Source organism: Mobula hypostoma, chromosome 1 (assembly GCF_963921235.1).
Source record: "Mobula hypostoma chromosome 1, sMobHyp1.1, whole genome shotgun sequence".
NCBI lineage: Eukaryota > Metazoa > Chordata > Chondrichthyes > Myliobatiformes > Myliobatidae > Mobula > Mobula hypostoma.
The window spans coordinates 99,777,984-99,804,449 of record NC_086097.1 but is presented as its reverse complement, the minus strand read 5'-3'; the positions used below and the strand labels follow the sequence as shown (position 1 = coordinate 99,804,449).

At 40.1% G+C, this 26,466-nt stretch overlaps 1 protein-coding gene and 1 long non-coding RNA gene across 12 annotated transcripts in view; one reads left to right on the top strand and one right to left on the bottom strand.

Moving 5' to 3' along the window:
• rbm25b (RNA binding motif protein 25b) overlaps window positions 1–16,136 on the top strand; it is an 81,721-nt gene extending 65,585 nt beyond the window's left edge. For 6 of the 11 annotated variants that reach the window (XM_063053571.1, XM_063053581.1, XM_063053531.1 and 3 more), the window contains 5 exons: window positions 880–1,198; window positions 1,863–2,137; window positions 6,225–6,323; window positions 7,013–7,060; window positions 12,943–16,135. In XM_063053571.1, the coding sequence (XP_062909641.1) occupies window positions 880–1,198; window positions 1,863–2,137; window positions 6,225–6,323; window positions 7,013–7,060; window positions 12,943–13,035 (834 nt within the window). In that variant the 3' untranslated portion in view covers window positions 13,036–16,135. Of the gene's footprint in view, window positions 1–879; window positions 1,199–1,862; window positions 2,138–6,224; window positions 6,324–7,012; window positions 7,061–12,942 lie in introns of all 11 variants that reach the window. The other 5 variants (XM_063053558.1, XM_063053596.1, XM_063053606.1 and 2 more) reach the window with 1 other exon arrangement.
• On the bottom strand, window positions 90–26,389 carry LOC134349394 (uncharacterized). The gene is made up of 3 exons (XR_010018662.1): window positions 26,248–26,389; window positions 3,589–3,653; window positions 90–761 (listed from the first exon to the last, which is right to left on the bottom strand). It is a non-coding gene; the product is annotated as an uncharacterized LOC134349394 (long non-coding RNA).
• Between the last annotated feature and the right edge of the window lie 77 nt (window positions 26,390–26,466).

Here is a 26,466-nt window from a genome sequence, read left to right as displayed (position 1 = left end):
GATAGTTACTGGAAGGAGTTTTATATTACAGGTGATAGTGTAGCAATAGTCTAGTTATGTACCCCATTAGTCATATAAAAATATCACGATGCTACATTTGTCTGTTAACTTGTACTGGACAACAGAATCAGTTTACAAATGCAGCAAAGTAATCTTTTTTAGATTTACTGTCTATTACTGAAGTTCCATCTCAAGGAAGATGCCTGTGCATGACACTGCTCTGGTACCACTTCATAACCAACAAGCACACTATCTTTATACTTGATATGTGAATTTGTTAACATACATTGTATTTTATTTAAATCTGAGTCACCATTATAGCATTATATTTCATGACGAGGCATAATTTATTATACTGAAATGGAAGGAAGGCATTATTAACTTCGAGGGAAAATGTTTTTCGTACATTGAAATTATGAACAGAGTAAAATTAGAACAAAATGTTTGGCTCCTCATTGAAACAAAGATTAAAAAATCTAAAAGTACGTTAATACTTAGAAGCAAGTAATTCAATCCACCAACCATTATTTCCTCTTTTGTTATAGCTTTTCTGGACAGAATATGATATAAATTGATGTATCAGGCTGCTATAGGGGAAGCTTTGTTTTGTACCATCATTGGTAAATAGATTGCTGGATATTTGACAGAATCTATGTTGTCATAGCATTATGATTATAAGTATCAGTAAGTAACAGCCACCGAGGCTGTTGAGTTGTCTAATAAAATTCTTCAAACAAAAGACTTTGCAGGTCAGGCAGCATCTGTGAAAAGGAAAACAAAATTATTTAGGCTGATGATCTGTCATCAGAAATTTTTTATCCTGGGCTTTGAACTCTGTTTGTAGTGGAACTAATGCCAGTTGTTTATTATCACCAACAGATGGAACAGGAGGCAGAAAGGCGGCGGCAGCAGCCAATTAAACAAGAGCCAGAATCAGAAGAGGAGGAGGAGGAGGAAGAAAAGCCAGAGAAAGAGGAACGCCGAGTGGAAGAGGATGAAGAACCTGAGCAGAAACCCTGCCTTAAACCCACCTTGCGCCCTATCAGTTCCGTCCCATCTGTTTCATCAGCAAGTGGAAATGCCACACCAAACACACCTGCCGATGAATCCCCATGTGGCATTATCATTCCACATGAGAACTCTCCTGATCAACAGCAAGAAGAGCAGCGGCCTAAAATTGGACTGAGCCTGAAACTAGGTGAGGCAGTAATAAAAACGGTGAAATTGCATTGTGCGTATCTACTCCTGTTCTGTGTGTGTTTGTGTTGAAATTGCCTTTTCTTGTTCAGTGTACTAAACAGCAGGTTTCTTCTCTGGATTAAATATAATGCAGGCTAATAATACGGAAATCTTAGCCTGTAAGCTAAAGGTTATTCTGTAAAATGATTACCAGCAATCTAATCTGGTGGAGCTGGCACTAAAAATTGCATCCTTACTTATAGGGTGAAAAAAAACAGGAATGGATGTGATAGCAAATTAAAATATACAAAGCTTAGAGCTGATGGTCAAGAGTGGAAAAGGTACCCTGGATTTTGACTTCATCGGGTACTAACTCTTCAGTCTAGACTTCCATTTCACACCATGATTCTTAATAATGACAGAATAAAGTTGTCCTTGTGCCATGTGCAGTTTATATATTATTTGAAATTTGTGCTAATCTGTGAGTACTCTGTAGTCTTTGCACCATTCTGCTACTTTCCACTTTCCAATATTTGTTATTACTGTGCATTCTATGAACTTCCGCAGAACAAGGAATTTCAGTGCCTTTCCATGTATGACAATAAGCTAAGCTAAGCTACTCTAGTCTAATCGTGCTTTGGTCCCAACCATTACTGAACCTGATTTGTTTTTTCTCTGTTTAGGTGGTTCCAATAGCCCAAGTCAGCCAATTTCAGTCAAACGAAAGAAACTGCCTGTTGATAGTGTTTTCAATAAGTTTGAAGATGAAGATAGTGATGAAGTTCCTAGGAAGCGGAAACTTGTCCCATTGGATTATTCAGAAGATGAGAAGAGTGCCTCCAAGGGAAATGTCAATACAGAAGAAAAACGAAAACACATAAAAAATCTGATTGAGAAAATCCCTACAGCTAAACCAGAACTTTTTGCCTATCCTCTTGACTGGTCTATTGTGGATACGGTACGTATCTGCACTTGTATCTGTGAGTGTTTCTTACCGGTAAGAATAACTGTAACAAGGAAGTTTTGAACAGAAGTGAAGGGTATATTGTTTTGTCCTCCTTGCTTTATTATGGGACCGGGGAGTATTCAATTCATAATTTGTTTTCTGTTTTAACACAAGAGTGTTTCAAGTCTTAATGTACAAGTCTTCCCCAGCTTATGAATGCCTTTTTTCCTGCATGTACGTAAGTAGCCTGTAGACAAGTGCTTGGAAAACTAGTGAAATGGATTTGCTGGCTGCTGTGGTCACCTTCTGCCATATGAAAACTCAGTTCATAACCATATTTCTGACTTGTAAACTGATTGGGTTACAGACGGTTCATGGGAACAGAATCCTGCCGTAACTGTTCATTGTTAAATCATGCTACAATGATCTTGAATGTGAGCAAACTGGTGCTGACATCCCAGTCTACCAGCATTTGCAACAGGACCACTTCAATCCTATTTGGCCACTCTTCCCCCAGCTGCCTTAATCTGCCCAACCATTGGGAGGAATCCCCAGAATTGCCCAAATCTTAGAGATGCAGTTGTTTTAGGAGATGAGGGGTGCAGTACTGCTGGAATTCTCATGACAATGCAATTTCACAGAGTTCTTTTAAAAAGATTCCACATTGAACTTTTAAAAAAATTATTGTTCTAGCCATGGTTTTCCACCCACATTTCGCTCTGAGATAGATGTGTGTGAAATTGAAGCACACTGCTTATTTTGGGCAGGTATGGAGGAAGTAGGTGCAACTCTTATTTGCTGTGAGCTGCCTTTGGATGTAGTTTGGATTGTAAGTCTGCCTCCACATGTGTGCTATGCAATAGAGCAGACATCTAGTCAGCTAGTAGTGTTGGCTGCCACTGTACAGAATAGGTGTTGCCTGGGTATCAAAGGGAGGGGCAGTGTGGTGGTGCAGCAGTTTGTACAAGACTAAAAGACTTTGGCTCTAGCACTGAGCAAATTGCTGTGAAGAATATTACTGATGACCATCTTGGTAACTAGACGTGCACTAGGGCTTCTCTTGTCAGTTACATCAACAGCTTGGGTATGAATAGAAAATACGTGCTTCCGCCTGTACATTGCAGTAAGTGCTCCTTTGAATTATATGCTCACATGCAAGTGACACCAATTATGGCACTTCAAAGAAAAATTAGATCTGTCATTAAACTTTTTTTATATTCAAAGTTTCTTTAGCAGTTTCAGTAATGAAAGAAAAGACTTGTCCAGAGGAGAACTAAAACATATAGGGCAGGGGTGGCCAACCTTTTACATTCCATGCGTCAATTTTTTCATGCCCGAGTTCAGATGCGCCATACAACTCCTGTACCCCCATTCAATTCTTGTAAAAATATGTTAATATAGACATATTTAGCATTTTACATGATAAATTGATTTAATATAAAAACAAGATAAACATTACTTACCTTAATTTAACAAATATATTTTGTCTTCTTTTGATTTCTTCCTTTTTCTTAATCACATATTCTTTCTGTAACTCAGACCCAAGCACTAGCTTCAGTTTTCCTTCTATTTCAGTCTGATGTTGTGTTTTATAGTGTCTATTAAGATCCTGTCTTCTATTATGTGAGAAAGTGTTTTCACAAACAATGCACAACGGTTTTCCTGACAGACCGGCTATAAATAGAACTCGTTTCCCCCGTTCATTGAATTCACGCTTACTATCACTTCCTGCTTTTCTTTTGCACTGTGATGGGTAACTGAATGTAAAAACAAGGCTTAATTTTCGAAAAAGTACAAAACTGCAAATGTTCACAAAGGATGAACAAAGCACAACTCCGTAGTGCACGAGTGTCGATTGTAAACTGACTGGCAAAAACCAGCGACGCACCACTGGTGCAGACGCCTGGCGCCTCAAGATCAAACAAGTATCGAACGTGTATTGAACAGTTATGGAACGACTGCAGAACAAAAGTCCTTCTTTCCTAGTTTGACTCATTGAACATTTTTTTAAAATTGAAAACAGATTAATGTGAAAGAAGATAACATTCACCAAAAGATGTGCACGAAATAACATTGCTAAAAATAATTGCTAAGTTTTAGATTTATTCTCAGTAAAACCCATTTCTAGCTCTAAGCTACTTGAATTCCTGTTATAGATTTTTTTCTACAAATCCGATTTTAGTTAATACTTGTTGCATGAGGAGGCTGACTTTTTTATTATTATCACTGGGGTGCAATGTGCCACTTCTAATCATCCCATGCGCCATAGGTTGGCCATCCCTGGTATAGGGCAAAGGTATAAGCTGAAAGGTAAAAGATTTAAAAGGAACTTCAGGCAGCTTTTATCAGGGGGGTGGTGTGTTCATGGAAGTGGTTGAGGCATTTACAAGAACGATATTTGAATAAGTACGTAGATAGGAGGGATATGAGCTAAATGCTTGGAAAATGGTACTAGCTTGATGGACATTGAGGTTGGCATGGACAACTTGAGCCTGTTTCCATGCTCTTACTCTATGACTAAGAACATAATAGCAGGAGTAGGTCATTCAGTTAGCAGATGGGCAATTTTTTTTTTACCTCAGCGCCTCTTAACTGCACCATCTAATCACTTAAAGTTGCTCTTGACTTTGATAATTTGAGTCTGCATGCTCTCTTAAGTGGAGTATCCCAAGGATTTGATGTCCCTCTGGGTGAGAAATCACTTCTCTACTCACCTTGAAGGATTGACCCTTCTTTCGGGAATGTGATCCCTGACTCCAGGCACCTCCACCAAGGGCAATTTCATCCCTGCATATAATGTTCCAAGCTCTGAAAGAATTTGTTTCAATCAGATCAGTTCTCATCTACGCTCCCAAGACTGATTTAATTCTCCTTGGCACGTTCTTTCCACTTCCATCCCATGAACAAACCTGGTGATCATTTGTTGGGCACCTTGTAATTGGTTTCCATGTCCTTTGGTATCCAGAATTGCATACAGTACTCAAGTGTGGCCTAACTAAGGTTTTAATTTGCTGCAAGCCATACCTAGTGTTATCCTTAAGGAGATCAGATCTGTACATGGTATTCCAGAAGAACTCTCACAGATGTACATAATTTGCACATCTCCTACTTGTGCTCGCGCAAAAGTAGAAAATGAAAACTATATTACTTGAGTGAATTGCTTCATGCCAAGATATGAAGTGACTGGTGGAAAACATACAGTTTGAAAATCTGATCCTTTGTTTCTGGCTTTAAAACAATCATAGAACATAAAGCACTGCAACACAGGAACAGGCTCTTTAGGTTGCTATGTCTGTGCTGAAAACAATAGCAATCTCTTCTGCCTGCATATGATTCATGTCCCTCTATCCCCTGCATGATCATGTGTCTCTGTAAAAGCCTTTGAAATACCATGATCATATCTGATTCCAGCACCACCCCTGGTAATGTGTTAAGTCACCCAACATATTCTGTGTACAAAGAAAAATCAGTTTCCCTGGACCTCGCTCTTAAAGTTTGCTTCTATCACCTCAAATGTATGTCTTCTAGTATTTGATGAATTGTATCCTGGGGATAAAGATTCTGTCTGTCTACCCTACATATGTCTCCAGTAATTTTTACAAGCTTCTATCCAGTCTCCTTTGGTCTTTGATGATTCAGAGAAGTTTGTTTACTGCTCCCGCCCTGTAATACAGATGACATTCTGCTAAGCCACTTCCATACCCGTTCCAAAGCTTCTACATCTGTAAGGGGGAGGCCAGAATTGCGTACGATGCTCAAGTGTGCCCTAACTAAAGTTTTAATTAGCTGCAAGCCATACCTAGTATTATTTATTAACCACACTGTAATTTTGAAATGGATTTATTTGACTGGAAGGTGGGTTAGTAACAATGGTCTGATGCATCTGTTCTTTGCAAAGTGCTTCCACTTAATCCAAGATGTTGACTCGAAGTTGACTTGACCCAACTTCCCTTTTATTGCAGAGAGCCCTGTCAGATTAAACCCATTCTCTTCTGTATCACCTTGCATAAGTTAATTGTATTTATATTGATGACATTACAATCTAATTAGCATGCTTTACAGCTAAAGTTGAATAAATATTTGTGTACTTTGCCAATAGAACTTGATGGACCGACGCATTCGACCGTGGATCAATAAAAAAATAATAGAATATATTGGTGAAGAAGAGGCTACACTAGTAGACTTTGTTTGTTCAAAGGTAATTGATCTCTTCAAAAGATCTTTTTAAAAGAATGTATTAAACCACTGTTAAACATATTTAACTCTGCCACAACTAAGCATGTATTGAGGGCACTAAACAGGTGGAATCTGATGGAAATTTTGACCATGTAAGCATCCTGTGCAAGGAAAGTGGGTTGATTGTGTATTCTGTATACCTGGTTTAATTTACATTTTGGGTGAAGGTATCAGGTTGTGAACCCCCTGGGTATGATCTTAAGTATGAAGCTGTGTTCATTTATAACCAGAATATATTAATGGTGTGAGTTTTGTTTATCATACTTAAACTGTGACTCTTCTTTAATAGAAGAATTTTTAAACTACTGTTCCCTTTCTCTGTGCTTTATATGTGCTTAAACCATCAGGGTACTTGAAGTATTTTATAATGCCTGTTAATTTGAAAAGCAGTGGTACTGCTCAATGCCTGAGCATTTTTCATTTGGTGTTTGTATTCAAAATTCAAGCAGGGGCAAACTACAAGTTGGGAATCATACTCAAAGCTGGCACCATTTCTTTGTGACATGATTTCTTTTGTGTACAGTATTAGGCTACAGAATTCAAAGTTTTTAAAACAGGTGTAACTGAATAGCTTATCTACAAGTAAGTTGTAAAGACAACTGACTGTGGTTGCAATATATATTTTGTAATTGAATTATTTTTCTTCTATAGGTAATGGCACACAGTTCACCACAGAGCATTTTAGATGATGTAGCTATGGTAAGTTGCTCTTCCCCCCCCGCCGAGATTGTTTTGAGATGCTACATGTTCTCAGGTCTGCTTATTTGTGCCCTTGTTATTTGGTAGTTAAAATTCATTATGATTTTGAAGAAAACTTTACTTCATACTACTTGTAGACTGAAGCCACTTGATCTGATCAATGTGAAAGTTGCGTGTGGGAGTTTTTCCTTTTGTCTGCCAAATATCTGCACAGACATCTATTTGATTTCAAATGGGGTTTCCTCCCATTTGCTATTCAAAGTCACAGGACAGCACAATATAGTGAATTATTTCACATCAACCTGTCTAATTTTAACATTTTAAACTGGCCGTCCTCTTCAACATATCTCTCCTCGCAAACACCTAAACTCACCGTTAGCAGCAGGTATGTAACATGCCCTTAAATACAATGGAAGTACAGTTTAAATGTGCTGCGGGTTCCTGTCTCTTTCACACTATTAGGCAGCAAATTCCTTCCATCTTCTGGTTGAAAACATTTTCCTTATCTCCTTATTCTGCTACCCATTACCTCTAATCTCTTCCTCTTGGATTTTGACCACTCTGCTAAGGCCAATAAGTACTTCCTGTTAGGACACTTTATATTTTTATACCAAATTAAGTCTCTCAGCTTTCTATGCTCTTTGTTTTAAAAAGAGAAAATCGTACTTGATTCTTTTCTACAGCAATTTGTCACTACTGGCAGCATCCTCATGTGTGCCCTCATCAGTGCCATGCATTTTTCTTCTAATGCAGTGAGCAGAAGTGTGTTCATTTCTCAATCTCTCTGCTCTTTTACTTTGGCTAATAAAATAAATTATCCCATTTTTAACTATTTATTGACTATCTGGAAGTGCTGTAGTTGGGGGTAGGGTTAAAGAAATTGAACTCACTATTGATTCTTTTAACAGCTTGGGAGATGGTTACCTTGGCCTAACAATATATCAGCTTTTTAAGATACTAGACTTTTTATCTTCTATGTTTACCCAATCCAATACTTGCCAGATTTCAACAAATGCATTGGCATCATAAAACCTGGAAAGTGCTGAACAGTACGAGGATGGAAGTAGTGAAGGATTTCGGTAACCCAAATATTAACCCCAGTATGGTCAGTGTGAAAGATGCAAAGGTCCTAAATAGTACTGTATTTTATAGCCAATATGTAAAAGCTCCAATAAGAATAGTGGGACAATCTTGGATTTAGTTCCTGGAGATGAAGTTGGCAGCTGAAAGGTGTATCAGTCGGAGAGGATTTTTGATGGGAATGATTAAAATGTTAGGTTTAGCTCTTGGAAAAAGTGAAAGTGAAAATAGGGGTAATGTTTCAAAATTGGAAAAGGCCAATTTTAGATTATCCATATAAACTGGACATGAAGGTGACTCGGGGGTTAGAAGGAAATTCAGACCTCTATGTAGTAAGAATGCTGCTGGTCAGAATAAGGGTAAGATTCCCAAATCTAGAGCCTGCTGGATGTCATGGTCAATGGTGAGTACAATAAGAAAGCTTGTATCTCACACAAATAGCTTAATGGAATGGAATCCTAGAAGTGTATGGAAAGTGAAGGAGCATAATTGGGAAAGCAACATAAGAAAATAAAATCAAGAAAATCTAAAAATGTTTTAAGTTGTAATGAGCAAGCAGTGATCAGGGCCCAGTGGGAGCCAAGAAAGCCGTAAGTGAACTTGATTGTTAATATTCTGTGACAATCTTTACAATAAATAATGTGGACAACATGAGGTTGATGACAGCATGTGTAACATTAATCAGTTTGTTTCTCTTTGTAGATGCATGACCTGATGATTGTCGCATTGTTTCATTTCAGAGTTCCTGCAACTGCTATGTTTTGTATCACTGTTCCAATATTATACTTTTCTCTGTCCTCTTTAATTATGTTCTATAAATACGTCCAGATATGCACGATTTTTAAGCATTCACCTTCTGTCTCTATCCCATCACGGGTATCCCCATGTTCTCTGCACTCCCTACCCCTTCTTTGTAACATAATATGTTTGCTTCCTGATTTTTCCTGTTCCATTGAAACGGTTGGCGACCTGGGATATTAACTGTTTCTGTCCCTGCAAATGTTGCCTCACCCTCTTGAGTGTTTTCGGCAAATTCTGCTTTAATTTTTCTACTAGCTGGGATTCTTTTCATTGGAATGGAGAAAGCTGGGGTGGTGGGGGAACACATAAGCTGGGATTGGGTAAAATAAATGGGAACCCAGGTGGTGTTGATTTAGAAGGATCACAGATGAGGAAATTAGTTTTATCTCAGAGTGGTTTAGAACTCAGTGCCTGAAAGGGTGGTAGAGCTGGAAGGCTTTAATTCATGTAAACAGATGTGAAAAGAAGTTCCCTGCAGTGCTACGGTGCTGGGAGGTGGGATTGGTTGGGTAGATTTTGACTAGTATCGGTGCCATGAGGCTAATGGCCTTCTGCATTGAAAATCTACTGTGATTATGTCTTATGTTATTTATCCACCTCTTGTGAAGCCGGCTACAAAATGTTCAGAAGAAACTTTACCCACACATCCAGTACCTCCACGCAGGTTACCTTCGTCATCCATATTAGGCTTTTATTTTGTTCATCTTTATCTTTACTTGCTTAACATCTTTCTGTTTTCTTTGACATACCAGTATTTTCCACCCTTCTCTTTACTTCCTTAATTTTCCTTTTAATATCATCTACACCTGCACTCCCAGGTTTTCTGCTTTGTTATTCGCTGTGTCTCCTATAAGCTCCTTAGCTTTGTCTTGTACTCTGTGGATTTTGTCACTCTGGGGTTCTGGATTAGGCACTCCTTCAAAGGAGCTCATTTAGTTTGAGCCCCTTGAATGGCTCCCATCTTTCTGATTAACCTTTTCACATATTTTTCCTGTTCTTAACCAGTTTAGAACCTTCCCTTCTGTGTTCCCTTCCATTGCTATGTGCTGTACGATCACTATCAAAATATTGGTCTCCCAGTGCCACCTTTCCTTAAAATTAATGGTACAATCAGCATTAACAAAAGATAATCCAAGCTAAAGACCATGATATTTGGCATTGCCAGCATACTTTTTTTATTATTCCAGTTGTCTGGATGGAATAGGTTGTTCTAGATGTTAAGAAGTTCTAGGTTATTGCCTAGTGTCTTGGCCATTTCTTGTGACTGACCTCACCAGCTACTTCAGCAGCCTTGGTTCTATACTTGGAATCACTTCAGTAAATGTCTCCTCGCCATCCCTTTCAGCTTAACTTGTATTTGGGATCAGGTATTACGCCAAATATTATGCCTTTTTCCTTGGAGTTTTCTTTCATGCTGCTTGTTATGGTAAACATGCAGGAATAAAAATACACTTTCAAAATTGGTTGTGTATGAATTGTAAAATTCAGGATCAAAGTGCAATAGTACAGCAAATGAACAGACCCTTCAGTCTACGATGTCATTTCCAGCATTGATGCCAAATTTAAATGAAGCCCATCTGTCTGCAGATGATCCCCATCTCTCCATTCACTGCAGGTTTATATGCCTCTATATGCCCGTAAACACCACTATATTGTTGCTTCCACCGCTGCACCTGGCAGCCCATTCCAGACACCTATAATTCTTAAAATAAGCAACCCGTACATCATCTTTAAACTTCCCCCTTTTCCCCTTAAATATATGCCCTTTGGTATTTGACAATTCTATACTGGGGGATAAGATTCTGACCATATATCCTGGCTATACTGCTTATATTATATACTACTTTCAATCGTCCTTGAGCCTTCAACACTCCAGAGAAGACATTCCAAATTTGTCTAACCTCCTTATTGCTAACGCTCTAATACTCGTGACAAAATTCTTTGAGCAAGGCAGTAACTAAATGACGTGAAAATCACAAAAATTGCATTGCAATTAAATAGAGTTGATGTAAATAAATACTGTCCCCATCATTAAAAGTATTGCCGCTTCAGAACACATTGGAATATTTAAGGTAGGTGAGTTAGTGGTCACTGGATATGATAGCATTGAGCCGAGGTTTTCCCTCAATGCAGATAAAGGCAATTCCTCTGTAAAGTGGATCTGTATTTACAGTCCCAGAAAACCAAATGTTTGTTGTCTCAGTTCACAGCTGCACACTGTTTCTTACCACCGGGCAGCTGACTTCCAAGAATGGCTGGGGTAGGTGAGGTGAGGCAGAGAAGGCACGGCTTTGGCAGAGGGAGTTACTGTTATTCTTACCACAGTTAACACTACAATCAGAGGGACAAAGGACCTTGCCCTGTGTCCCATCATCATGTAGGTTTGCTCATACCACAGAGAACTGCACTTTCCGAGACTGAGGTCTTCATATACATCTATAAGGACCAGAAACCTTTCCTCTAAACAATATATTGTGTCTACAACTGTCATTCAGTCAGAGGTCCACCAGGTGTAAAACTACCTGTATGGTAGTGTAGTTGGGTTGAATGATGGAGAGGTGGGATAATGTCAGGAGGGTAAAAGAATGTAAGGGAGGGCAATGGTTCATGGTACATAGGTAGTATCGTATACCACTTGGATTGTATCTGCAATAAAATCAACACAACATCACAGCAGAGACAGAGTAGGGAAAACCGTGGAGAACTCTGCCTCTCAGACACTAATTCATCATATTTCATGCTACATGATCTTAATAAACATTTATTCCACTAATTTGAGGGTTAGTGCTAACAGCTAGCTTTTAAGCATATTTTTGTGCATGATGGTGTTATTTTTAGCAGATGTGCAATTTTTTTCAACCATCACAAAATACTGCTTATCTTATTAAGTTTTATTGAGTTGGTTATTGGTATGAATAAGTCACTTAAAAAGGATTGTCACTCTTATCTTTTCAGTCTGGTAATAGAGCAGCATGAGCAGGGGCTAGTATACCACGTGGCACTGAATTAGTCTTTATTAAAGACACTAATGGTAATGTACATCAGGCCTGTATGTAACATTGAAAGGTGGGAGATTTTTATTATTTATTTCAAAAACCTGTTTGGATAATAATGGCTTCAATTTAATGATTGTTTTGAAGACAATGATGAATTTACACTGCACAAAACTGATCAAAGCAATTTGAGCAGCCAGTGGCTCACAGTAAAAGCTGTAGTGAAATGCTACTGGGATATTATTGCAGATTCCACTATCTCTTGGCCAAAATTGAAATTACCTTTGCTTCTTTGGAGGTTCAAGTGGTATCAACTGTAAATTTGTTTTATTTTAAGCCTACTCAAAATATTATACTTGTAAATGTTATCCTGTCCAATGTGTCATATGTTTTAAAGGAATACTTGAAGCAAATTTTACATCTGGTGTTTATCTAAATAGGCATCAGTGTGGCTGCTTATGTGGAAGGTCGGAGATTACCCCTGATGTAGTTATATAAAAGAATCGGTGGTGCTTAGTTACAGCCTTTTATGTACAAGAGCGCATAGTTTAACAATAATTAATGTTGTTAACTCAGCTCCTGGTGTGACTTGGACTTGGGGTACTCTCTGGGTACAGAATTTGTATGTTCCCTCTGGTACTCCCGATATCCTCTCTTCTCTCAAAGGCATGCTGGTAGGTAAGTTGGCCACTTCAAATCGCCTTTGTGGGTATGTGGCATTCAAATCAAAGGGGGAATTGAGCTATAGGAGATGGGTTTTGGAATAGGTGAGATTCCTCTGTTTGGGAGCTGCATGGTCTCTCAGCTTGTTATAATAAGTTACTAGTTTTTAAGAGGTCATCCTTGTCTCATTCTGTGCTCTTGCTGCATGATGAGAGTTCTCCAGAATGCAGTGGAAAGACGGTAACTGTCTTCTTGCCCAAGTTTGAGAGGAAACCAGAGAATTACAGGGAACAATTGTAAAATCAACTTTGATTATATTAAACTAAATGTTATTTGTCTCTCCAGGTACTGGATGAAGAAGCAGAAGTCTTCATAGTGAAGATGTGGCGGTTATTGATATATGAAACAGAAGCTAAAAAGATAGGACTTGTTAAATAGATTGTCATATCCATAGGAAACGTCTTTGGGAAAATGTTTAAAACTGTAACTTTCATCTGTCCTCAGAGGCACTTGTGAAGCTTGTATTTTTTATTGTAGAGATAATGTGAAGTCCATTTTTTCTTCTCTCCTTCACCCCATCATTTGGTTGCTATGTCCTTAAAAGATGTACAGTTAATACAATCTGCCAACATTGGTTCTTCATTTCACCAACTGAGATAAATGACTGGGTTATTTTTTATAAACTGATTTCTTCTGCTGTGTATTTTCATTATCGACACACTGACTTGTTCATAACCTCTCGGTGTTACATTTATAGAAGGTTATGTTGCACCGATGCAAAATATTTGCACTTAATATCCGGGTTGTCCCTGTGATATGGAGGAGCAGGTTTAGAAATAAGATGTTTATACATTTATTGTTTCGAAATTAGTAATTTTGAGGGGGAAAGAACTTTGAAAGATACAGAGTTGTTTTCTCATCAACATTATGAAAATATTTAAATGTTGCATTTAAAATGTTTGCATTTCCAGCAGGTGACAGAATAGGGTTTAAATGTTTTTGAAATAAATAAATAAAGTTTGAGAATGTCTTAGTTGACTTTTTAAAGAGATCTGTATCCCCTTTAGTTGCCAACATCGGTTTAATTTAATGTTTTGAAATCAAATCTTTGTAATTTTACATTTATCATTTTTTATATAGTCAAAATTATTTTTGATGCAGGTTCAACAAGCAAGCTGCTGTCAGATATTGCAAGTACAAGGGGCAAGCTCTGTTTTTCATTTGTCAGTCTCATAGTTTCTTTGGGGTGAAGTTTTAATAAACTACAATGAGCTTTTTCAAGGGTGTGTGTTTAAGCTGTATTATGGAGGCTTGATGGTTAGCTTGGAAATGCAACCTTTGGCCCATTAAAGGAATGCTGTTTGTTTGGGTCGTTCTTGTCTTGGTTCACTGTATCCAGAGATGCATAATTCTAGAAAAGGAGGTATTGACGACATTCTACAAATAAATAATTGAGGCCAGTTTTTTTTATGGAAAGTGAGACTCTAGATCAGTGTTCCTAAACAGCTTTGGGTTACTGCCCTCTTGGTTCCCTGACCACATCCCCAGCGCTCCCCTCTCCCTTTCCAGCCATTTTATAAAACCTATAAAGAATTTTGATTTATGATACACAGAGAAAGAAAATGGGAACTGCAAATTCAAAATGGTGTCAAATAATTGCAAAAACTAAATTCAAATCTGTTTAAAACAAATAAAGTCACTTAACAGTAAAGACAATTTTCATCAGCAATTTTAGAGTATATATTAGTAGTTCATCTATTCATTACTTGTTATGTTTTCACCATTCAGTGGGATGGATGATTCTAGGAAATCAGTTCAACATCTGGTTAAATCTCACAAAGAAAGAGTCTCAAATCCCCATGTTCAGTAATTTGCATCCTATTTCATTGCTTTGAAAGAAGTTGGGCGACTACACTGAAACTGTGCTCCACTAAAGACGATGTTGGAACGGCAATAAAGAACATCTTCACCTTTTCCACAGTGCAGGAGAGCGTTCAGAGATTTCTTTCTGCAGCCCAAAGTCTACAAGTATTTTTTTTTGTACCTCTGCTTCTGTTCAAAATCATTTTGTAGCAAGATCAGTTCTTTCACCGTCCTTCCTATTAATTCCTCATATGGTTTCAGGAATGGATTTATTACCCAGTCTGGAATTTGGATTGAGAGAAGATCCTGAAATCTCTCTGACATGTCTTTGTGCAGCTTGCCCAGTTGGGCACAGTTTACTTGAAGATCATCTAGTATTCTTCCATTCTGCTACAACTCACTCAGAAATTTGAAAAGGTCACGGTGACCAATGTTGCACTTACTTGCGGTTATCTTGGACAGAAATCTGAGAGGAAGCTACTGACACGATAAAGGAAGCCCTGAACACTGCCACAGATGGAGTACTTTCATTACAGCCCTAAATACCAGCAGCATAATAGGCAGTAAGTTGGAGTGAAATATGGAGACAACTGATTTGACTTTGATAAGATTCACATCATTTCCGTGAAATTGAAGATCAATTTAATTAAACTTTGTGAATAATTCTGACAAATAAGCAATGCCATGCCTAATATTCTTGAGTTGATTTTGAAGAGGTGAATGCTTCTTTTAAAATAACATCAGATTCAAAAAATGCTTAAAAGCATCTCAGGGAATTTCCTTTTGAGAGCCATCTGACTTCTCTGTGCAACAACGAGCATTGAAACATTCTCAATACAAATCTTTTGAAACAGTTGAGAACTGAGAGCATGGTCCTTAATTTTATTAATTGCTGTGATGAAACAGAAAAAGACTTTCATGTCAGTAAAAACAGATCTCTACAAAGTGATCTAAATTACAAATATAAAACAAAATAATTGCCTAAGTATTCACCCCTTTAATATGACGTACCAAATTATCATTGGTGCAGCCAATGGTTTTAGAGGTCACATGAAACAATAAAACTGAAAACTTACACCGGGAGGGGGAAATATTTTTTATAGGCACTGTATATCAAAAAAAGTGTTACTACTTTTCAACAACTATAAATGTGCTTTGAGCAAAGTATAAGAGAAAGCAAGTGAAGTGATCACATGATTATTGTAATCAATTATGATGTACTGAGCTTATAATAATTCATTTCGCAAATTATACATATAATCCCTCAGTTCTCCCCCCGCCCCATGCCTCCTTAGAAACTCCCATTACCCTGGAAGTGGAGGGAGCGGGGAGCAGCGATATTGCCCACTTTGGGAACCACTGCTCTGGACCCTAAATTTACTTAATACCAAACCACTAGTGTATAACTGAATCCTTTTATATGCTGTAAATATTTGGTTTCACTTCAGAACTTCAAAATACTATTTCAAGCTCCATTCTTGCATGTCATGTTTAGATGTAAAGATCAATTTTGATTGCTAGATTTTAAACAATTATTTGCATACATGATGATTGCTAACATTTTCTATAAAGGATTTTTTTATTTTACACTAATGCTAAATATTACAATTTAAACTGTAAATATTGTATACAATGCCATTTAACTTCTCAAATAAATCTGTTTCCAATTTTCCTACGGGCCATTACTTGGGAGATGGTGGGTGAAGGATTGCTAAGAGTGAATCAGAATATGGGAGTGCAGCTCAGTACTGCAGTGATTTTTTTATGGGGGTGGGGGTTTGGCTTCCTGCTTTTTCCAACAAGTCATTGGAAGAATCATCTAATTTTGATAGATATTAATAGTGAATGTGAGACTGAGTGACAGTAATGATATTGAACATTGGTTTGGATTCACATTGAAGGTGGTCATTGCTTGATCCACATGTGGGAATGTTACCATCTACTTACCATTCCATAAGACATAGGAGCAGAATTAGGCCTTCTGGCCCATCAAGTCTGCTCCGCCATTTTTTTCTATGTCCTTCTCAACTCCAGTTCCCGCCTTCTCCCCATAACGTTTGATGTCATGTCCAATCAAGAACCTATCAATCTCTGCCTTAAAATACACCCAATGACCTGGCCTCCACAGCTGCATATGGCAACAAATTCACCACCCTTTTGCTGAAGAAATTGCTCTGCATTTATTTCCCCACTATCCTGAGGCTGTGCCCTCTTGTCCTAGACTCTCACACCGTGGGAAACATCCTTTCCACATCTACTCTGCCTGGGCCTTTCAACATTCAAAAGGTTTCAATAAGATTCCCACCTCTCATCCTTCTGAATTCCAGCGAGTACAGACCCAGAGACATCAAATATTCCTCATGATATTCATTCCTGGAATCATCCTTGTGAACCTCCTCTGGACACTCTCCAATGCCAGCACATCTTTCCTAAGATTAGGGGCCGAAAACTGTTCATAAGTGAGGCCTCACCAGTGCCTTCTAAAGCCTCAGCATCATCATCCTTGCTCTTGTATTCTAGACCTCTTGAAATGAATGCTAATATGGCATTTGCCTTCCTCACCACCGACTCAACCTGCAAGTTAACCTTCAGGATGTTCTGCACAAGGACTCCCAAGTCCCTCTGCATTTCAGATTCCTGGATTTTCTCCCTGTTTAGAAAATAGTCTGCACATTTATTTCTACTATCAAAGTGCATAACCATGCATTTTCCAACATTGTATTTCATTTGCCCATTCTCCCAATCCGTCTAAGTCCTGAATCCTACCTGTTTGCTCAATGCTACCTGTCCCTCCACCAATCTTCGTGTCATCTGCAAACTTGGCAACAAAGCCATCTATTCCAAATCATTGATATACAGCATAAAAAGTGGTCTCAAAACTGACCCCTGTGGAACACCACTAGTCACTGGCTGTCAACTAGAAAGGATCCTTTTATTCCCACTCACTCCCTCCTACCAGTCAGCCAATGCTCTAACCATGTTAGTAAATTTCTTGTAATACCATGGGTGCTTTACTTGGTAAGCAGCCTCGTGTGGCACCTTGTCAAAGGCCTTCTGAAAGTCCAAATATGCAACATCCACTGCATCCCCTTTATCTATCCGCTTTGTAATCTCAAAGAATTCCAACAGGTTTGTGGGGCAGGATTTTCTCTGAAGGAAACCATGCTGACTGTACTATCTTGTCCTGTGTCACCAAGCACTCCATCACCTCATCCTTAACAATTGACTCTAACCTCTTCCCAAGCACTGAGGTCAGGCTAACTGGTCTATAATTTCCTTTCTTAAATAGTGGAGTAACATTTGCAGTTTTCCAGTCCTCTGACACCATGCCAGAGTCCAATGATATTTGAAAGATCATTTCTAATGCTACCACAATCTCTAATGCTACCCCTTTCTGAAACCTAGGGTGCAGTTCCTCTGGTCTGGGTGACTTATGTCCCTTCAGGTCTTTCAGATTTTCGAGCACTTCTCTTGTAATAGTAACTGCACCCACTTCTCTTCCTTCACACACTACATCAGGCATACTGCTAGTGTCTGCCACAGTGAAGACTGACGCAAAATACTCATTTAGTTCAGCCATCTCCTTGTTCCCCCATTATTATTTCTCCTGCCTCATTTTCTAGCAGTCCTATATCCACTTTCATTTCTCTTTTATTTTCAACATACTTGGAAAAAACTTTTTACTATCCACTATATTTGCTAGCTTGCTTTCATATTTCATCTTTTCCCTTCTAATAAATGCTAGTTACTTTCCGTAGGTTTTTAAAAACTTCCTAATCCTCTATCTTCCCACAAATTTTTGCTTTGTTGTATGCCCTTTCTTTTGCTTTTACAATAACTTTGTGATTCCCTTGTCAGCCATTGTTGTACTACTTTGCCATTCACCTAAGTGTTGTATAGTTTTTACTATATGTATAGCTGGGAAATGCAAATTGCTTGTAAACATTCTTGCATCAAGCCTTTCTCTTGGGTAGAAGCAGACAAGGCAGTTTGGTAAGGATTTTACCTTGCACCTCTTGAAGTGATGTTCTTTTTAATGTTGCGATTATTGACCTCTAACAACAATCTCTCTGTATGAGGAATTTGATTAAGAAGCCATTGTTACCCATTGGCTGAAGTTTTCTCAGGGCTCCTGATCACACTTGGTAAAATGCTGTTCATTATCTTGAAGTCTGGTCCATGTTTAAACCAAGGATGCAATAAGGTACAATTAGGGGGGGGGGGCTTCTTCACACAGAGAGTAGTGGGAGTATGGAATGAGCTGCCAGACGAGGTGGTAAATGCGGGTTCTTTTTTAACATTTAAGAATAAATTGGACAGATATATGGATGGGAGGTGTATGGAGGGATATAGTCCGTGTGCAGGTCAGTGGGACTAGGCAGAAAATGGTTCGGCACAGCCAAGAAGGGCCAAAAGGCCTGTTTCTGTGCTGTAGTTTCTATGGTTCTATGATGGAGTCCATAATGAGAGGTGGGGTGACTAAGTTTTTGTTGTTACAGCACACTTTGTATGGTTGTCAATGGTTCCAGTAATGAGACACTTGGACAAGTTACAAAATAGTTTATTTATATATATATATATAAATAAAATGGTCTATGATGTAAATGCAGCTGACATTGGTCTCTGTTTAAATTCAAGGTGATGGGCTCAATATTCAAACTGTTGGCTGGTAGAATGGGCAGGTGGAAAGCAGATAGAATAATACTGAGAAATGTTGGAAGACAGATCAACATTATAGAGGGCACAGTTCATTGATGGAGGTACACAAACACGTTGTTATCAAGGAAGCTACTAATTCTAGGTGGAACCACCGAGATGGCAATAAATCAATTGAAGTCACTGGTTATCAATCCCTTAAGTGGCTAGCAGTAGATAACTTAATGGAACAATTAACTGCATATCCAGCAAAGCTGGTGGTACAGTTACAACACAGTGTAGTTAATGTGGGAAATTGCCCAGATATGTTAAACACAAACTAGTGCCACACCATGTCATCCAAGTGCTCTACTGTTAGAACTAAGGAAATACCCGGAGGTTGGAACAGAACATTTATCCGTGTAGCTGAATGTGTCTGCTTGACTTGTAGTCACCCGGAAACATGTTCACGCACACACAGGATTAGTATGTCAAGCGTTAATTGACAGATAGACGAGCCCTCAAATTCGACCAATCATATGTCACATGACAGACCAACAAACAGTCACACGGTGGGTAAGCCACCTCTCCACCTGTAAGATTTTATACAAAACCAACTTGATAATACTTAGCTGTTTTTCTGGTCTGTTCTGATCAGTGCAATCCGGAAGCCCCAGGATCAAGTGTTGGTCCTGATTCAGTGCTTTCAACCGGGGATTTTAGGTTATGGTGAGCTCACTCTGGAATGAGGGATTCATTTGACCGTCTCTTGATGTGGTAGATGTCGGCGATGTATACTAACAGCCTCAATTTCTGAAGTAACTTGCTGAGCCTCTTTCACCACAACTTCTCCTTTCATCCACCTTCAACTCCCAGGGTTCAGGCGAACATAAACTGGATCTCCCACCTCAAATTTCCAATGTTCTGTATTTGAATCGTACCGCATTTTCATTGCCTGTTCTTTGTCTGTTAACTCGGTCTTCCAGCTCTGGGTTCAATAAATCCAATCGGGAACGCAACCAGCGGCGCATCAATAGCTGAGATGGAGAGAAACCTGTGGTAATTTGTAGGATTATTCAGTACCCAAACAAAAACTCGTTCATCCTGGTGTGAATGTCACCATTTGACGTTTGTATCCCCTGCTTGACAAACTCTCAGCCATACAGTTTGATGGTCAGGTGGGTGTGCTGGGAGTGTATGTTACAAGCAATCTCCATTGTCTTGTAAAAATAATTTGAATTCCTTACTTGTAAATGTGGGACCATTATCACAGACCACAGTATCGGGGATTCCGTGCGTACAAAATAGTATACGTGATTTTTATGGTCGTAGTCTGGGTGGTTGAAGTCTCCACCGCTTTGGCCTCGATCTATATAGAATGCACATCGACGACTACCAACAGCATATGACCATCTAATGGACCTGCGTGGTCTACATGTAAACTTCTCCAGGGATGAGTTGGGCAATGCCAGGGAACCATGGGCACGGGAGTGTTTAAAGATTGAGACTGCTGGTGTGGGTCGCATGTACGAACAATGTGCTCAATGCCTTCATCAATTGTCAACCACCGAATGTAATTCCAGGCTAGCACCTTCATAGGTCATATTCCTGGATGCGGGCAATGTAACTCTCCAGGATAGGGAACCGTAATTGTGTAAGAATTACAATACAACTTCCCCACAGTAGACCACCATTGTACATGCTAAGCTCACTTTGACCTCTGCCATAGGGTAGCACAGTTTCAGGCACATTAGTTGGACAGCCACCTTCCATGTGCCTTTTTACCTGTGCCAATATTGCATCTCACTCAGTTTCCTCTTTTACCTGAGAAGTGGTGATCGGAGATGCGTTGACCCAGTCTATCAGTAGTACTAGTTCGCCTGGAAGTTCTGATACACAAGGATATTGATGTAAAGAAAGAGGTTTTGAGGCACCTGCGGTGTAGCTGTTTCTACCGGGAACTTAGCGGGTACTGTTGAGCGGCCCGTCCTTGGTGACATCATCTGCGGCATGGCCTTGCTCTCACTATGCAATCCCAGCAATGGCTTGTGGTCTGTATGAATCTCGAAATGTTAGCCGTACAGGTAATGGTGAAAACGCACAACCCCAAAGAACAACTATGCATGCTTCTTTATCCACTGTGCATAGTTTGGTTTGGCTGGGTTAAGGCTGCGTAAAGTGCATCACCGCTCGTATTCTGGGTTAGCAGCGCAGCAACACCATACGTGGAGACATCACAGTACAAAACTGTTGGTGCCCCAGGTCTGAAGTACACTAACGCTTGGGATTGAGCTAGCACTTGTTTGGTTTTCTGAACAGCAGGTTCCTCTGCCCGTTCCCAATGCCGCCTCACACCTTTCTTCAATAGATCGTTAAGCGGAGCAAGAAGCGTGGCTCTGGGAGGCAAAAACTGGCGTGATGATTGATCATGCCAAAAATGGAGCAAAGTTAATGGATATTCTCTGGTTCAGGGTCTTCAAGAGTGGTGAAGCTTTTCTTTGACCGGATGCATACCTTTGGAATCCAAGCAAAAACCAGGCATTCTACATGGTCTGCCAGGAGGGTGCATTTCTTGCGCTTTAGTCGTAAACCAAATTGCATCGTTTGGGAGGTGTTATCGAGATTATTCAGGTGCTCTTCTAGAGTCAACCAAGTATTCAGAAAATCATCTCAGTAAGCTATTGTACTGGGAAGGTCTTTAATGCGGGATTCGATGGTATGTTGGACTATTGCTGGAGATGAATTTATGCCCAACGGGAGCCTTGTATACTGGAACAAACCTTTGTGAGTTACAATAGTAGTGAGGCTCCTGGTCTTCTTCTTGCTTGAGCTGTTGGTTTGCATGTGCGAGATCAAGTTTAGTGAAGAACGTTCCACCTCCTAATGTTGCATGGATGTCTTCTTATCTTTGGAATCAGGTATGTCTCAGTGGGTAGTCATGAACTCACTGTGACCTTGTCATCTCCACATATTCTTATGCTCCCATCACTCTGGACTACGGGCACAGTAAGGGTTACCCAGTGTGAAAATCACAGGTTGAATGCTCCCATTTTCTTGTAATCACCTAAGTTCCATCTCAGCTTTCAGGCAAAGCATGCATGGCAAGGAACATACCGTGAAGAACTTTGGTTTAGAACATAGAAATCTGCAGCACATTACAGGCCCTTCGGCCCACAATGTTGTGCCGACCATGTAACCTGCTCTAGAAACTGCCGAGAATTTCCCTACCACATAGCCCTCTAGTTTTCTAAGCTCCATGTACCTATCTAAGAGACTCCTAAAAGACCCTGTTGTTTCCGCCTCCATCATTGTCACTGGCGGTGCATTCCACGCACCCAAGTTTTCTGTGTGAAAACTTACCCCTGACATCCATTCTGTACCTACTTCCAAGCACCTTAAAACTGTGTCCCCTCATATTAGCCATTTCAGCCCTGGGAACAAGCCTCTGACTATCCACACAATCAATGCCTCTCATCATCTTATACACCTCTATCAGGTCACCTCTCATCCTCAGTTGCTCGAAGGAGCAAAGGCCAAGCACACTCAACTTGTACTCATAAGGTACGCCCCCCCAATCCAGGCAACATGCTTTGTAAATCTCCTCTGCACTCTCTCTACAGTATCCACATCCTTCCTGTAGTGAGGTGACCAGAACTGTGCCTGACTCTGGAATACGTGCTTTGGTACCCAGGGTTGTGAAAAATTTATACCGCTTGAGTAAGCTTTTGACTAACATGTCCGTTTTCATCTGATACACACTCAGGACAGGTGGTTGCTGCAGCCAATCCCACCCGAGTAAATTTACTCCTTCTTCCTCTGTGATCTGCACTGGTAATTGGTGCGATTGATTTTCAAGCTGAAGAAGAGCCAAGCAGCTGTAACTGCTCCCCCGTGTCAGCCTTCGGTCTGTAATGCGGTGGCGTAAGTGTCAGGGCCAAGCATGAGCCCACCCACATGTTGTCACTGCATGGAGTATAGAACAACCAGAGTCAAGTTCAAAGGGAATGGGTCTGTCATTAATCTTTAAAACCATCCGTATAGGTCCTGATGAATTAGTAATATCGCCCTTGAAGGTTATGGAATTGAAAAACTTACTGATTTAATCAATGACATTTGTGAGACTGGAATAATACCAGAAGAGATTAAAAAAAATCAGTATTTATCACTCTTCCTAAGAAACCTGGAGAAATAGAATATGAATTACATAAGACCATAAGTTTAATGAGTCATATCACTAAGATACTTCTAACAATTTTGATGACAAGAGCTAAAAGTAAGATACAAGCTGAAATAGGTAAAGAACAATGTCGTTTTGTGAAAGACAAAGGTACAAGAAACACGATATTGATGTTAAGGGTACTATCAGAACGAGCTATTCAAGTGCAAAAAGATTTGTTTGTTTTAACGACTACACAAAAGCATTTGATAAAGTGAAGCACAATAAGTTATTTGAAATATTACAGGAAACTCTAGATCTAGATTTGAAAGACCTCCGCCTAATCAGAAATCTGTACTGGGAACAAACTGCCGCTGTAAGAATAGGTGGAGAAGTGAGTCAGTTTACGAAAATCAAGAGAGGCATTAGACAGGGGTGTGTTTTCTCCCCTGATTTATCTAATGTGTACAATACTACAAAAAAACAATATTACAAAAAATAATAGACATCTTGGGAATCAAAGTTGGCGGTGAAAACATCAATAATTTCAGATATGCGGATGACACTGTGTTAATTGCAAGTACGGAGGAAGAACTGCAAAACTTAATTGATATAGTTGTTGAAGAAAGTGAAAAAATGGGTCTATCTGTCAATCACAAAAAGACAATGTATGCTGATATCCAAAAACGAGAATCCTATCTGGAGGCAGAGAATAAACAGGGAAGACATAAAACAAGTACAGAATTTTTGTTACTTAGGAAGCTGGGTGACATCAGATGGCAGGTGCGACATGGGCATCAAAAGAATCGGGATGGCAAAAGACACCTTTACGAGAATGAAGAGTATACTGACCAACACTAAACTAGGCATGACAACCCATCTCAGAGTACTGAAATGTTATGTTTATCCAGTTATGTTATATGGATCAGAATGTTGGACAATATCTAGTAACATGAGGAAATGAACTGAAGCAGCAGAGATGTGGTTTTTGAAGAGGATGCAAAGAATATCATGGACGAAACAAATATCTAACAAGGATGTCATGAACAGGGCAAGCACAAAAAGAGAAATAATGTATGAGATCATGAAAAGGTAATGTAACTTCATTGGACATGTGATTAGGAAAGAGGAGTTAGAGTGCACTGTAATTATGGGAAAGATTGAAGGGAAAAAAGCAAGAGGAAGGCAAAGACAAATGATGATGGAGACAGCAGCCAGAGAACTGGAAATGAATACCAATGAATTGAACCACTTGATCCGGAACAGGAGTGTGTGAGCCATGACAGTCAAAACCCAAACTGGGCATGGCACCTGATGATGACGATGATAGGGGGAAACTCACCGCAATGGTAGCATCGGAACCCTGGAGTATAATTCCCTATTTTCTTAGCTAGGGATGTCTTGTTAACCTCAGTATAATCTGCTGCAGTTGTAGGTGATGGGGACGACACCTCTCCTTGCACTTTGCACTGTTGCAACAAACTTGCATGCTTTATCTGCTAATTTTCAATATCGAAGACTGATTTAAGTGTGATCTCTGACTGCCAACAGGCGAAGTTGAATGCGAACATCACGCTCACCGACAACCAAGCGATCCCGTATCACATCTTCTGGAAAAGTGCCAATCACAACAAAAATTCAGTCCATTTTCTTAATTCAGCAACTACTGCTACCGGTTCATTTTCTAACAGAATACGAATGTTGAATGTAAAGCGTTGCATACAGCTGATGGATTGTAGTGAGACCCAATTAATCTTACAAGTTCCCCATAAGATTTCGAAGAAGGCAAATCGGGACTCACCAAATTTTGTATGTTTTTGGACTGCATACACTGAGTGAGACGCTGGCTTTTTTATTTGGCTCAGTGATGTCGGTTGCTGCGATAGAACCGTTCAAACGTACGTTCTGGGGGTATTGTGAATCACCGTACTCCTCAACTTTTCCAATGGTGCTCATTCCAGGTGGAGGGACATGTCCTCCTTTTTTAAAGAAAGGGGCTTCCCTTCCTCCACCATCAACTCTGCTCTCAAACGCATCTCCCCCATTTCACGCACATCTGCTCTCACTCCATCCTCCCGCCACCCCACTAGGAATAGGGTTCCCCTGGTCCTCACCTACCACCCCACCACCCTCCGGGTCCAACATATTATTCTCCATAACTTCCGCCACCTCCAACGGGATCCCATCACTAAGCACATCTTTCCCTCCCCCCCCCCGCCGCTTTCCGCAGGGATCACTCCCTACGTGACTCCCTTGTCCATTCATCCCCCCCATCCCTCCCCACTGATCTCCCTCCTGGCACTTATCCTTGTAAGCGGAACAAGTGCTACACATGCCCTTACACTTCCTCCCTTACCACCATTCAGGACCCCAGACAGTCCTTCCAGGTGAGGCAACACTTCACCTGTGAGTCGACTGGGGTGATATACTGCGTCCAGTGCTCCCGATGTGGCCTTCTATACATTGGCGAGACCCGACGCAAACTGGGAGACCGTTTTGCTGAACACCTACGCTCTGTCCGCCAGAGAAAGCAGGATCTCCCAGTGGCCACACATTTTAATTCCACATCCCATTCCCGTTCTGATATGTGCATCCACGGCCTCCTCTACTGTAAAGATGAAGCCACACTCAGGTTGGAGGAACAACACCTTATATTCCGTCTGGGTAGCCTCCAACCTGATGGCATGAACATCGACTTCTCTAACTTCCGCTAATGCCCCACCTCCCCCTCGTACCCCATCCGTTATTTATTTATATACACACATTCTTTCTCTCTCTCTCTCCTTTTTCTCCCTCTGTCCCTCTGAATATACCCCTTGCCCATCCTCTGGGTCCCCCCTCCCCATCTTTCTTCCCGGACCTCCTGTCCCATGATTCTCTCATATCCCCTTTTGCCTATCACCTGTCCAGCTCTCGGCTCTATCCCTCCCCCTCCTGTCTTCTCCTATCATTTTGGATCTCCCCCTCCCCCTCCAACTTTCAAATCCCTTACTCACTCTTCCTTCAGTTAGTCCTGACGAAGGGTATCGGCCTGAAACATCGACTGTACCTCTTCCTAGAGATACTGCCTGGCCTGCTGCGTTCACCAGCAACTTTGATGTGTGCTGCTTGAATTTCCAGCATCTGCAGAATTCCTCGTGTTTGCGCTGATCAGCTGGACTCGTAGTCACATGACAGACCGATACACGGCGGATAGCGCACCTGACTCTAAACCT